Genomic DNA, 14,807 nt, shown 5'->3' with positions numbered 1-14,807 from the left:
ATTCTTAACTCTTTGGAACAAAAAAACTTATTGAAAATTGATTTGTTTACTGCATGTTTATGTCTGTGTAAGGTTGCGACGCTGCACATGAAAACGGCCCTTTAAACCATTCAGACTACGAACACAACAGACACACAATCAAAACTGTCAGATGACTGATTACCCCACGATAATAACTCAGAAATAGTCCAAGTAGTTTGGATGTATTTTTTCTTCTTTCCAACTTATGGGAAGTTTCTGTTTATATCATAGGTTCGTGGTGCATTTCTATCCTAAAGAAAAATATATAAAACTTCAGATATTTCACAAAGAGATATTAAAACGTGGAAAAGCCTTACAAAAACCTTATATTATAGCAGAAAGTATGATGGCCACTGTAAGAAAGGCTTGCAGTATTCAATTATGCTGCATGAACTAATCAGTACATTATTGCGAGGGAACGCAAAACCTTTTGCAAGGCAACGCGAAAGAAAAATAAATTCCCCATGTCCCCTAGAGGGTTCCGTAGCCATGAAACTCAAAACTAATCTGTTCCTATAAGTTAAATGGAGTCCATCTGTGGTAAATTCAGTTGACTGGACTTGATTTGAAAAGATACACACTATTCTATATAATGTCCAACAGCTGACAGCAGGTCAGAGGTCAAACACCAAGCATGAAATCAAAGGAATAGTCTGTGAAGCTCATTGTCTTGAGGCAGAAATCTTGGGGAGGATCCAGAAACATTTCTGCTGCTCTGAAGGTCCCACTGAGTTCATCGGCCTCCATCATTGGTTAATAGAAGAAGTTTGGAACCAGCAGGACTCTGAAACTGAGCAATCTGGAGAAAAGGGCCTTAGTCAGGAATGTGACCAAGAACCCGATGGTCACTTTGTCAGAGCTCCAGTGCTGCTCTGTGGAGAGGAGAACCTTCTAGAAGGACAAGCATCTCTGCAGCGATCCAACAATCAGGCCTTGATGATACAGTAGCCAGAGGAAAGCCACTGTCCATCATGTTTAAATAGAGGATGGATCCTGTATACATGGATCCTGTTAAGTAGATTAATTAAATCCTATTGAGATGTTACAATTAAGAAGATGAACAACAAAGTGCATTTTGTCGTTATTTTTATTCCAATGACCAACACAGCGTTTTGAAGACTGAGCGCAAAGACCAAAGAGTAAAAGCAAGCTTTCACTTCCCCTATATGTCAGAAACATATTCAGTGAGAAGTCATGATACACCCTGTATGGGTTGCAAAGTTCAAACTTCTTAGAACAATATTAAGTTCCTGTTTTGAAATGAATCCACAGCACAAAAAAATTTCACACCTTAAAGGTCAATCTTAAAGTTTATGATTTAGTTTTCCGTCCAGTGCTCTTCAACTTTGAGCTATTAAACCGTGGGCAGGAGCAGACTGAGAGGACCAAATGCCTTTTATCTTTGCATAATAGGAAGAGAAAGAGGCATGTGAAGAATTACTGTGTGTTTTGGGACAAACGTGGACATCGAGATGACCAATATTGAGAGCTTTGTGTGTTGCAGAGAGCAGGTACAGATATGAATACTATCAACTATTATCAGAACCTCATCAGTGGTTTGAAACAGCGTAACATGTTTTCATATCTTGTTAGATATATTGTAAGAGAATCAACAGCGACAGGAAATGTTACAGAAATGCCTTCATCTGCAGAGCTGACCATGTTGACGCACCGTAAGCCTACAGATTCCCAGAACTAGCTGTGTTTCTGTTTAGGCTGAAAATATGTGAAAAGAGTCTTCCATGACAACATGTTTGGCTCATCGCCCTCTTTGTATACAATGCACAGGAGTTCCACTTCTTCATAAATAAAAAGAAAATTATTGTTCGGTGCATTTACATCCATCGGCTGACATCAGGACCTGCTTAAAACTGGAGAAAATCAGATTCTCACTTCAACAGAAAGAGGGTCAATTTGAGAAGAGTCATTCAACCTTTCCTTCAACTATCCCAGTCTCTTTGGCAACATAATTTACCCTTTAACAAGTATAGAATCGTAAAAATGAATAACAAATAAAAACACCAAGGTACAAATACTGGCTTTGATATTCAATTGACCTGTTATGACTCAAATTTTGGGTGTCGGCCCCCCTCTGCTGCTGCTGCTGCATCGTTGTGGAAAACCTGGAGCGGGAGAGATATCTGAGGCTTATATGTGTATGTTTACTGGTTTAAAAAAAACTTTGGGGTTGTGGCTTATAGTCCAGTGCGGCTCATAGTTGGGAAAATATGGACTATAATCCTTCCTGGATTTTTTCTGTGAAGAACCCAGAGAGGGTTATTTGATTGTGCTTTCTGGAAAACAATACATTTTTACATTTACGCACTCCTGCAATCGTCACACTTTTTCTGTTACGAACTGACTCCGGCCCCCCAGCAGAGAAAGAAAAAGTTATGTGGCCCTCACAGGAAAAAGTTTGGGGACCCCTGCCTTTAAGTCTTGACTGCAACGTATTACAAAGAAAGTGAGTCTGGCTCCTCCTGTCCAGTGATTGACTCCTTTATAATCATCGACAGCAGAGTCTGAGGTGGGAGGAAACCTCCTATGTTATTCTTCTCTTCAAAATAGCTTGGATTTGTCAGTGGGTCAGGAAAATGATTTAGATGAAGGATGTTTTACTACAACTCCTCTGAAGAAATAATCTCATCACATGTATGAAGGAACATCTTTATTTAACTGTCCTTCTGTTTTTGTACCTGTAAGGTAATACTGCCAATACTTTGTGTAGATTAGCTGTTCTCAACGTGGGCGGTATCGCCCCCCAGGGGCGTTCAGAGGACGGCAGGGGGCGCTGGCGGACATTTTTACAAAAGGGGGGCGCTGGGATGCCTTTGGGGGGCGTTTGGTCGAAGGTAAACTTTACACCTTAAATCCACAACAATACCAGTTTAGACTTTGAGCTACTTGGTAAAACTGTATTGTGTAACATTAAATCATGCTTGGCTGCAACGATGGCAGCTCTTCTTCTATTCAGTGTTTGTTAGCTTCTTGGCGCAGCTCCGTTCTCCTGCTACTGGTAGCTAAAATCACGATACCCTCACCGTTTATCCCTCTGAAAAATGAACCCATTTCAATAAAGAAATAAATAAATCCCTCCACGGGTGATACCACGATAGAGGGCGTTCATTTGGTTAACACCGGTGCTGTAAGTGGTCCGGTATGAAACGGGGTTGATAGAACAACGGTACCACAGCACTTTTAAATTTTAATAATCAGAATGCAGAAATTGTTTCCATTGTTTTAAAAGGTTTATGTCAGTCTGCCTTTTCCCCATCAATACGCTTCCCGACCGCCCTGCACCTTAGGGGCTTAAAAAAAAGACGTTCACATTGCGTAAAACTCTGAAACAGGAGAATGGGGACATAAAACGGAGATGTGAATTATGGCATAAAAACAGAGAATCCGACGCTGAACAGTGAAAAAAATCAACACATGATGTGAAACACATCATGTGTTGATTAGGAGGCGCAGCAGGTGATGAGATTACTGATGATGAGAGTCGATAAACGATCAAATAAATGTAGCTACAGGAAAGAAACTAAAGTGGACATAGCAATAAACCAAGAGAGGATAAAACTAATCAAATGAAACTAAATGGAAATTAACGAAGAACAAAATGCAAGAATAAACTAAGAAACTAAAGTAAATACAGAGGAATAAACTGGTATGGCAAGACCTTTCGASCAATAATTAATACAGAGGACTGTATGGCAAGAATAAACAGACACTATTTCCAGATAAAAGGTAAAATAATATTGTTGAAGTGCCATGGGTTTGTTGAGACCATATCTAGTACTGAGAATAAATATATCTTACAGACCATAACAGTAAAGAACTGAAAACTTATTTATGTTTTTAATTAGATTTGATATTTATTTCTTCAATATTATTTTTCATGTCAGTGTTAATGTCATTAGGCTGATGACTCCATGACACTTTCAATTTGACTCATTAGAATTTGATTAAGAACCAGATTTGTTCTTTGTAATTTCTTTCCAGTAAAACTATTAATCTATAATCAATAGACATGTCTATATAAAGATATAATCCATGTTTCTGTCTCATATTTGTATGGCATTAAAAGGACCTGGAACTTTTGTTTTTCCACTGAAAGCTCTGGTTTGCACAATAAATGCCATGTGGGTGAAATTTTATGGATGATACTCTGATGTCCCATTCTCCTGAAGGCAGCACAGAGCTGCACCACCAGAAACTGACAAACACTGAAGAGAAGAGTTATGATTAATGTAGTTACAGTTCTACCTATGTTTTAATGTTGCAGAGCTCAGTCGGTTTGCAAATAGTTCAAAGTTTAAACTGGCATGTTGAACATCTTTTATCTGGTTATTTTGTGGAATATTTAACTAGAAAATGACACAAAATAAGAATATTTTTCCACTCTGATTGGCTGCTGTTAGGCCTACCTATTTTAACTTGAATGTTCATTACATTTTTTGTAGACGCCTGTGAAAATAATTTCTATTCCCATGACGTTTTTGTTCTCTGGGAAATTATTTTTGATGATAAATACAGAAACAAGCATAAAAATCAAAACATCTACAATAGTGATAGCTATATTAATGATAAAATAATGGTCAATGCAAAGTAGCCTGCAAATTCTTTGGTGGGGGGCGGTGAGGGAGCTGGATAAAGGCTAGGGGGGCGCTGGCCCAAAAAAGGTTGAGAAACACTGGGATAGAGTGTTTCTTAAATGAGGAAGTATCACAGCTGAAGAACTAAACGTTGAACTACAGAAAGTCATCTTTCTATAGCAGGGATGTCAAACTCCAGTCCTCAAAGGTCGCCGTCCTGCAGTTTTTAGATGTGCCACAGGTACAAAACACTGGAATTAAATGGCTTAATTTCCTCCCTGTGTAGATAAGTTCTCCAGAGTCTTGCTAATGAGGGCTCCTTTTGTGACACACATTTCATTTCCATCAGTTGTCCCGTTGTGTTGTCGTCTAACTCGGACTAGGACGTCACCAGCTTGAATTTACCTAAATTAGTAACTATTGTCAAGACCCTCTCTACTTTTAGGGAAATATTATGCGAGTAAAAATGGCAAATTTGAACAGCGTCTGTTATCTTCCCTGCGTGCAAGTTTTTTCTTCTCTTTGTGGCGTTTTTTTTAAATAAATGAAAGTGTGCAATACCGCCACCATCTGGTCTGGAGTGTGAACTGGAGCTAATGCCGTTGATTATAAGGTTTTACAATCTGAAAATTGATTGGGTACTTTCTTAAAAATTACATCATGATTATTCTTTTTTTATTGTATGCAATTTTAATAAATAGTAAAAGATTATTAAGGCACTTAAAAATTCATACATATTCATTCATATTTTGTTCACTTAAAGTATACTTTTATTTAACATATTAAAAGTGTATTTTGGTACAATTATGTTTAAGTGTGTTTAAAGTACTAATTTCGAAATTGGTACAAGTGCATTTTTAGTATACTTCAGATATACTTACAGGTAGTACACTTAATAATTAGAATAATTACAAATTTAAGTATGTTTGAAGTATACTACTTTTTTCACCTGGGTAGGAATGGAATATTCTGATACTGGTGTATGATGAGCATATTACTAAGCCCACAGCCGTTCATAATTTATTTAATAATTTATTTAGTAAGATCAATACATATTTATATAACTATACAAAGACAAATAAATAATGATTAATAATGACATAAATAATAATTAATACTGAATAATATATAGGATACATGTTAATATGTATGGATGTACATATAAACATCCATACATATATAGATGTATATCTATGTTTTCCAGCCGACGAGTTATAGCTTCAGAGTGATTCCGCACCTGGGATTGAGTCCAAAATCCGATCCGAGATTCATCCGTGCTGCAGTGAATCCGTCTCTCTTTATAGATATCTCCCACTTCTTCCTCATATCGTGTCTTTATAAAACCTTCTAAACAAAAACGGAAGATTTGGGAGCCATCTTACTTTTGACAGAGTGAGAGAATTACACATAAATAATAGTCTTTACCACCTGTGTAAACTTTGCTGGTGAATAATAACACGTAATATAAGTTTTATAATGTATGTTACATTGTTTCATTTCTAATGTAGGCTCTTGTGTCAGATAATCTAAGTCAATGCTAGAGAATAATAAAAAAAAATTTAGATTTACGGAATCTCAATTATCCTTTATAGCTGGACTGAACCCCGTATTACACCAAGCACTTAATATTAGCTGGTATCTTGCCAGTGGACATAAATACAGTAAAGTAATATTCCAATCACAATATATACACAATAATATGTCCATCTTACTTGTGAAATGTTGTTTGTGGAGCCCTCACATCAATAGTGCATAGATCAGAACAGCAATATCCCTTAATGATGAGGCATCTTCTGCTGTTTTGATTGAGCAAAGTAGGAGGGACGACCGCTCCAAGATGGCCGCCGTATTTCCTGCGCCGGAGCAGCCAATGCGGGGTCTACTCCTATGTCTATGGTATTCATGTCTATGCTTAGACTTGCAAAAAAAGAGGAAGTTTCCCAGCACCCGGAAACGGTGCTTCCGGTTGTCGCGAAAAAGGTTTAAATACCCCTTCCGGTTCGCTGTTATGAGTTTAAAGCAAATACTTTTAACTCATTAACTACACATATATTCTAAGAAATATGTTGCAGACACCTAACGTACATAATAACATAATATTACTCTAAGAAGTAACAATATTTCAATCACAGGAAACAGCGACTTGATAACTTCTGGGTTGTCATGGCAACAAGAAACAAACGGGAAGTAAGCGCGCATTACAAAAATCGTTGCCCAAAACAGGCAGCAAGCAGACCGTCGTTTCGTCAACGCTTTCTAATTCTCTAGTTAATCGTTTTTTCTCTCTATTAGCATCCATGGGTAAAACCAGTTCAAAAAGTGGCGAACAAAGAGTCGAAAAACAAATCATTTTTAAGTCAAATGACGGAAAAGTGTTCAGGATTCCTGCTATTTACTACAACGAAAATGAAAAAAAGCTCTTTGCCTTTGCAGAGAAGCGGATATCACGAGATGATTCTGACGCAGTGGCGCTGGTCATGAGTGTAGGACAAGTGAAGAGAAACTCGGGAGTGAAGGTAATTATGTCGTCCCATATTGTATTCTACTGGTTACTGTTGTTCCTGGTAGGCTTTGGTTTTACGTGCGTTCAATGCCGATCTTCATTTGGACTTAATCATAAAGTCATTTCTTTCCTTCACAATGTCCATAATATTGCCATTTTCATTTAGAACCAAATAAATCAGAGTGAAAACCAAAAACTGTAGAAAACCATTTGCCCCCACGATGAGCAACTCCTGAACAGAATCAAATTAGATTTTAAGCAACCCCGCCTCCCTTCCGACATACTCAGTCCACAAAATGAAACAGCGGTCCTTGTAAATACGCTCCCTGGTGGAGATGATCGCATGAAAAAATAAAAAAGATGAATGGCTCCTACAGATGTGCAGCAACTAATTATTTCAACAGAAAACAACCTAAGACATTAAATAAATGTCACATGCTGTATGTATTGTTTCACTTTAGGTCCTAAATCGAATCTAATTGATCTTTTTCAGTGGTCAAAGCCTAAAGAGGTAATGAAGAAGTGCACCTGCGGATATCGTCCCATGAACCCCTGTGTTGTGTATGACAAACACACAGAAACACTGTTCCTTTTCTTCAACTATGTCAATGAGACACAGTGGTTTCAGCTAAAGCATCACCTCAACATGGCCCGTCTGTGCTACATCACAAAGAAGAAGAATGACGACAAGTGGAGTGAATTCATTGAACTGACCAACCAGGTGCCTGAGATGAATAACTGGTCTACATTTGCTGTTGGACCGGGCCACGGCATTCAAACTGACAGTGGCAGAATGATTGTTCCAGCTTATGCTTACATTGGTTCAGAAGATGAAAAACCAATTTCACATGCATTCTACTTTTATAGTGATGATTATGGTAGCACATGGAAATGTGAGGAAATGCTGTCTGAAATATCAACGGAATGTGAGATGACTGAAGTTTTTGGCAGCAGCAATGGAGACAGCTTGATCTACTGCAATGCTCGCAGTTTGGGAGGCCAACGAGTCCAAGCAAAGATCAATAAGAGTGGTGTCAGTACACTCACAACTGTCACACCCCTTGAGGAAGTACATAATGGTTGTCAGGGGAGTGTGATTTCTTTTCCAGCTCAGACTGGAGATGCCAAACCCAATGAGGAAAAGTGGCTACTTTTTTCACACCCGACAAATCAGAGGTCAGATTGGGAAAGACTTGATCTGGGAGTGTATGTGAGCACTTCCCCAGTGAGATCAGTTGGAGAATTTAATCTGGTATGGAGTCAACCCTGGGTCATTAACCAGGGAACCAGTGGTTACTCTGACCTGACTTACATTGAAGATGGCTGGTTTGCATGTCTGATGGAGTGTGGAGAGAAATCTGCAAATGAGATCGCATGTCGGGTGTTCAGCTATGAAGAGCTCCTGAAGGGCATTCCAGACTTCAGGATTTGAAAAAACTGTATCATCATTATTCAGTAGAAGAATATCTTGTGTGGTGTATTTAGTGACGCTTGCCAGCAATGCAATGTAGAACTTATGTAAAATCTTTGAGCAGCTATTAAACATTCTTTACAAAATAAAATGTGAATTCGCAGATGTGCATTAAATGTCTCCGTTTGGCCACAGCGTTGAGAAATACAAGTCCTGCGTGTTTTTATATATTCCACGAATTTGTCCCTTTTATTCCCAATAGAACCATGTTAGGATTCTTGTTCCAGGTTCTAGCAGATCTCTGTTTCTGAGACCTGCACAGACATAATTAACAGAGACAAATATTGTTACTTAAACTCTTTCCCCCTAAAGAGGTTAAAGAGAATAAAATATTCCATATACTCACATACATATAAATCTCACCAATCATTTTTGAATACATCATTGTAAGAAAAGGATTGCATTTTGGATCATCTCAGACACAAACTCTGTGCAATTGAAGGATGATTTTGTTAAACATTACCTGAAAGCGTTTTCATTATTCTGGGTCAGAGTATTGTGAATGAGTGTGCTCAAGGTCAGTTTTAATTTCTTTATGCTCAAACTACATGATGAAAACACTGGTTTTGAGTCAGACAGGTGCAGAATATAAAGAAAACTTTTCTCACAGTGAACTGTCCGAGTCTGACCAGATCCAGACATCCTCAAAAGTGTAAAAACAGAATCTCACTTTATTAAGAAGAAATCCTTTTGGGAACAAAACAGATTGTAAAATATAGTGAAATTATTCATCCCTTTAATTGATTTAATGACAATAAAACAAAGGAATTATTAAAATTGGGAATTTTCAAAATATGAGTTATGCCCTACATAGAATTGTTTCTGGAACATATTAATTACAATAAAAATAAAAAATGATTCCATGACCATGATTGCATATTTTGCATTTACCAGCAGTGTTTTAGCTGAGACCCTTTTTTAAAGCACTATCTATGACACATTGACTTACAGTTTAGCAGAACAAATAAGACAAAATAATAAAAAAAAAAACACTTGTTTGAAAACAAATAAAATTAAAAAATCTGTATCTCTGCATCGTTGTCCATACTGGTTTATTTATCCCCTCTGTCACTGATTTACTAAAATTAAAACATTTTTAGTACTTTTACTTTCTTCATGATTACTGTGACTGAGTTAAACAGAAGAATTAAAATATAGTTTACTGGGCAACATGGCTCAAAGAAGTACAAAGAGGTGGACAATTGCCCCATCTGGTCGTCTTCTATGCACCACCAATCTAGAACAAACTTCCAGAAAACGGCGAAACTGAAAGTTCCTTTAAATCAAAACCCACCTGTTTAGTCGCTTTTGAGTCATTATTTATTTTTATTTGATAAATGGAATCAACATATTGATGGTTTTGTGATGACGCTTCCCGGTTGTCATGGCAACAAGAAACAAACGGGAAATAAGCGGCCATTACAAAAATCGTTGCCCAAAACAAGAAGCAAGAAGACCGTTGTTTTTTCAACACTTATCTAATTCTTTAGTTAATAATTTTTCTCAATATTAGCATCCATGGGTACAACCAGTTCAACGAGTGGCACACCGAGAATCGAAAAACAAATACTTTTTAAGTCGAAGAAGGGAAACGTGTTCAAGATTCCTGCCATTTACTACAACGAAAATGAAAAAAAGTTATTTGCCTTTGCAGAGAAGCGGACATCACAAGATAATTTTGACGTTGTGGCGCTGGTCATGAAAACAGGAAAAGTGAACATTAAGTCGGAAGTGAAGGTAATTATAAAAAAATGTGGGATTTTAGACTACTAGTTGCTGTTGTTTCTGGTTGGCTTTGGTATGTGCGCTCAATCAAGGTTCGCTTCATGATTTGGACTTAATCATAAAGCCATTTACAGTGTCCATTGTACTGCCAATGTCATGTAGAACCAACTAAATAAGACGTAACTCAAAAGCCAGCACAGTAGAAAACCGTTTGCCACATTAGCAACGCCTGAATCGAATCACATTTGATTTTAAAGGGACACATGTTCAGTTGAAACAATAGACTTTATATGAGAAATATTTATTTTAGATGTGGAAATAATACACTAATACTGTAGTTTTTTTTTATAAATAGGGTACTATGTTGGTCATGCTGCAATGCATTCTGGGTTTGCTTATTACATCCAGCCAAAGGAACGATGAGTAACGTCTTTTAATCTTTTCAAATTGGACTGAAGCCATTTACAGTGTCCATTGTACTGCCAATGTCATGTAGAACCAAATAAATGAGACGTAACTCAAAAGCCAGCACAGTAGAAAGCCGTTTGCCACCTCCCATTAGCAACGCCTGAATCGAATCACATTTGATTTTAAAGGGACCCATGTTCAGTTGAAACAATAAACCTTATTTGAGAAATATTTATTTTAGATGTGGAAATAATAAAGTAATAATACTGTAGGCTGTTTTGTTTTTATACATTTTAATTATGTATTGTCCCACGAGCGCCCTGTTGTTTATGCTGCAATGCTTTCTGGGTATGTTTATTCCGACTAGCTAGCTACAACCAGCTAAAAGAACGATGAGTAACGTCATTAAACCTTTTCAAATTGGACTGAAGCCCGTTGAAATTTATGGGAATGTAGAAATCACAAGATGAAGCTGAGGACCAAAGAGAGGGAGAGGACAGAGTAGGCCACAGTAGGAGTTGGTGTTTTGCTGCTGCTGCCACCTTCAGCTTCATAAATGAAACAATGAATGTGTTTGTGGCCACAGTAAAGCAGCCCGAACCAGCTCTCCGTTTAAAAGGTCCGAACCTCTTGAGCCTGATGGGCCTGACCCAAGAGGGTCAACAAGGGGTCTGTTTGAGTTGGTTTCTAGGAGAATTTGAGCTTAGCATGTATCGAACGCAGTAAGAAATCCAGCAAAACAGGAAACATTACATAAGTTGCAAAAATCACCAAATTATCTTACCCTAAAAATGTGGCTAAATTAACCTTTTGAATGTAATAAATTTGCAAGAAGACACAGAGAGAGGGAGAGAAAGAGAGAGAGAGGGAGACTCATACCACACAAAAAGCCCTTTCCTGGGTTGATCCATTAGTTCTTTGTGTAAAAAAAAAAAAATCAAATTTTCCTCAATGGCCAGATGTAGCCCCAAAAATCTAATTGAAAAAAAAAATCTTGAACTTGTTCTCTGCAAAAACTGGGAAAGTTCTTGGATTAAACAAAGACGAAAAACCCAGCATGGAGCAGCAGTCATGACAGTAAATCCAAATTCTGCAACCTCAAAGTTTGGCCTGATCAGGGTTCTTCGCTCTGGTTGAGTCTCATTTTTTCTCTTAAAACCTGATGGTCTTCATGATCTCTTCTACCGATGTGAACACAAAGACTGTCTCTGAGGCACAACCCCAAATACTAGCGAGTGCTTCTGCTTTATACATTTTTGGGCGATGCCTACGTGACTTTTTGCATGAATCGATAAAATTATCCCTCCTTACTGGAAAAATTCTACTTTTTTGGCATTGAAACTGTTGTGAGAGTGTCTCCCTATAACCACATATACTCTCTGTCCAAAACAACTTCTGATTTTCTCACACCACATCTGAGTCTGTTCCTTATCTTACTGATGAATACATTTTATACATTTGCAAACAAAACATTATTTAAATGACAAAGGCTTACTTTGTACACCACATTGCTTCTCATTATTGAGGCAATTGTTCAATATTAATTCATTATTGCTATTTGTGTGGAGAGAAATCTGCTACAGACGAGACAGCATGTCAGGTGTTCAGCTTCAGTTATCAAAAATAATCAGACTGCTTACAATTTTGACTTATCAATTATATAATCCATACAACTTAATTCAACATTCCATCATTATAACCCCGTCCCACTTCCGACATTCTCAGTACACAAAAAGGGAGTGGAGATAAACACATATGTGAGGCAACTAATGTATTTCAACAGAAAACAACCTAAGACATTAAATAAATATGTCACATGCTGTATGTATTGTTTCTCTTTAGGTCCTAAATCGAATCTAATTTATCTTTTTCAGTGGTCAAAGCCTAAAGCATTAGTGAAGAAATGCACCTGCGGATATCGTCCGATGCACCCCTGCGTTGTGTATGAAAAACACACAGAGACACTGTTCCTTTTCTTTATCTATGTCAATGAGAAAGAGGCATGGCAGATAGAGCATCGCCAGAACAAGGCCCGTCTGCGCTACATCACAAAGAAGAAGAATGAAGACAAGTGGAGTAAATTCACTGAGGTGACCGAACTGCTGCCTATGTTTAAAAACTGGTCTACGTTTGCTATTGGATCGGGCCACGGCATTCAAACTAAGAGTGGCAGAATGATTATTCCAGCTTATGCTTACTCAAAAGACAGACCACCGATTCCACATGCATTCTGCTTTTATAGTGATGATTATGGTAGCACGTGGAAATGTGAGAGAATGCTGTCTAAAATGTCAATGGAATGTGAGGTGACTGAAATTTTGCAAAGCAGCAAGAAAGACAGCTTGATCTACTGCAGTGCTCGCAGTTTCGGAGGCCATCAAGTCCAAGATAAGATTGATGAGTGTGGTGTCCATACACTCACAACTGTCACACCCCTTGAAGAACTAGATAAGAGTTGTCAGGGGAGTGTGATTTCTTTTCCAGCTCAGTCTGAAGATGCAAAAACCAGTGAGGAACAGTGGCTACTTTTTTCACATCCGACAAAGCAGAAGTCAAATTGGGAAAGACTTGATCTGGGAGTGTATGTGAACACTTCCCCACTAAATTCAAAAGGAAAGTTTAGTGGAAAATGGAGTCAACCCTGGGTCATTAACAAGGGAATCAGTGGTTACTCAGACCTGGCTTACATTGAAGATGGCTGGTTTGCATGTCTGATGGAGTGTGGAGAGAAATCTGCTACAAATGTGATAGCATGTCGGGTGTTCAGCTATGAAGAGCTCCTGAGAGGCATTCCACACCTCAGGGCTTGAAAAAACTGTATCATCATTATTCAGTAGAAGAATATCTTGTGTGGTGTATTTAGTGACGCTTGCCAGCAATGCAATGTAGACCTTATGTAAAATCTTTGAGCAGCTATTAAACATTCTTTTGATGAATCACATCTTTCTGTATTAAAATTGTTTAATGCATTGTTCTGATGTAATATACTCATTTTAATTGTGATTTCATTAGTTATTAGCAGAAAGCAGAAGCTAAACCATTTGTATCCTCTGCAACAACCGTTGTAAGTTAGCAGGGCTTCAGAGCCACATTGCCTTTAATTGATTCTCTTCAATTTGGTTTCCTTTAAGGAAACCAAATTGAATCTGTGGAATTAAAAATGTATTTAGTTCAATGTAATCTGAAAGTGTTTTCATCATTCTCAGTCAGAATATTGTGAATGAGAGTGTTCAAAGTCAGTTTTCATTTCTTTATGCTCAAACTACATTTACTGTATTTTTACTTTTTATTTATCTTTGAATTTATGTGTTTTTAAGTGAACCCATGTCATCCTTGGGACACAATAAAATCTAGATATCCATCTTAAAAACATTAGTGTGTGTGTGTGTGTGTGTGCACGTGTTTGGGTTTTCATGAGCTGTTTGCCAAAATCATCAGTATTAAAATAATAAAAGACCTGAAATATTTTAGTTGGTGTGCAATGAATCTCAAATATATGAGTTTAATTTTTATCATTACATTTTGGAAAATAATTAACTTTATCACAATATGCTAATTTCTTTAGAAGGACCTGTATATAGAAATGGAATACTGAGGCCCAACATTGATCCCTGTGGAACCACACAAGTTATACTAAAGCTGATTTCTGATTACCTAATTCTACAAATTGTTTCCTTTGTCCAGTGTAGCTTCTAAGCCAGTTTAATGCTGCCCCCTAATTTCAAATCTTTCGTTTTTTTAGTAAGATGTCACAATTAATGGTATCAAAGCTTCTTTGAGATCTAGAAATACACCATTTGCAAATTTCCTTTTTGTCCATACTGTCTGATTTCTTCTGTTAACGCCATCAGCACCATTGAAATTGACCTGTTTTCTCTGAAGCCATGTTGACACACTGTCCAAATGTTACGCTTTCCAATAAAACTGCAAACATTTTTTTCTGGTGTTTTAGAGAATTGATTAAGTAGGGACACAGGTCTACAATTATTAAAAATGTGATTATCACCAGATTCAAATAGAGGCATAACCTTTGCAATTTTTATTGAATTTGGAAATGCTCCAGTTACGTGTTGGGAACTGTGGTTTT

The 14,807-nt window shown here is 37.4% G+C and overlaps 2 protein-coding genes across 2 annotated transcripts; both read left to right on the top strand.

Annotated features, from left to right (window-relative positions):
• Positions 1-6,796: 6,796 nt before the first annotated feature.
• LOC103473223 (sialidase-4-like) lies at positions 6,797-8,722 on the top strand. The gene is made up of 2 exons (XM_008423276.2): positions 6,797-7,129; positions 7,610-8,722. The coding sequence occupies exons 1-2, from the start codon at positions 6,911-6,913 to the stop codon at positions 8,546-8,548; spliced, it is 1,158 nt and encodes a 385-aa protein (XP_008421498.1). The 5' UTR covers positions 6,797-6,910; the 3' UTR covers positions 8,549-8,722.
• A 1,249-nt stretch (positions 8,723-9,971) lies between these two features.
• On the top strand, positions 9,972-13,661 carry LOC103473224 (sialidase-3-like). Its single transcript, XM_008423277.1, has 2 exons — positions 9,972-10,324; positions 12,595-13,661. Exons 1-2 carry the CDS (start codon positions 10,106-10,108, stop codon positions 13,528-13,530), a joined length of 1,155 nt encoding a protein of 384 aa, XP_008421499.1. The 5' UTR covers positions 9,972-10,105; the 3' UTR covers positions 13,531-13,661.
• The last annotated feature ends 1,146 nt before the right edge of the window (positions 13,662-14,807 follow it).

This window comes from Poecilia reticulata, linkage group LG12, assembly GCF_000633615.1.
Source record: "Poecilia reticulata strain Guanapo linkage group LG12, Guppy_female_1.0+MT, whole genome shotgun sequence".
In the NCBI taxonomy this organism is placed as follows: Eukaryota; Metazoa; Chordata; class Actinopteri; order Cyprinodontiformes; family Poeciliidae; genus Poecilia; species Poecilia reticulata.
This window is presented reverse-complemented; position numbering and strand designations above follow the sequence as displayed.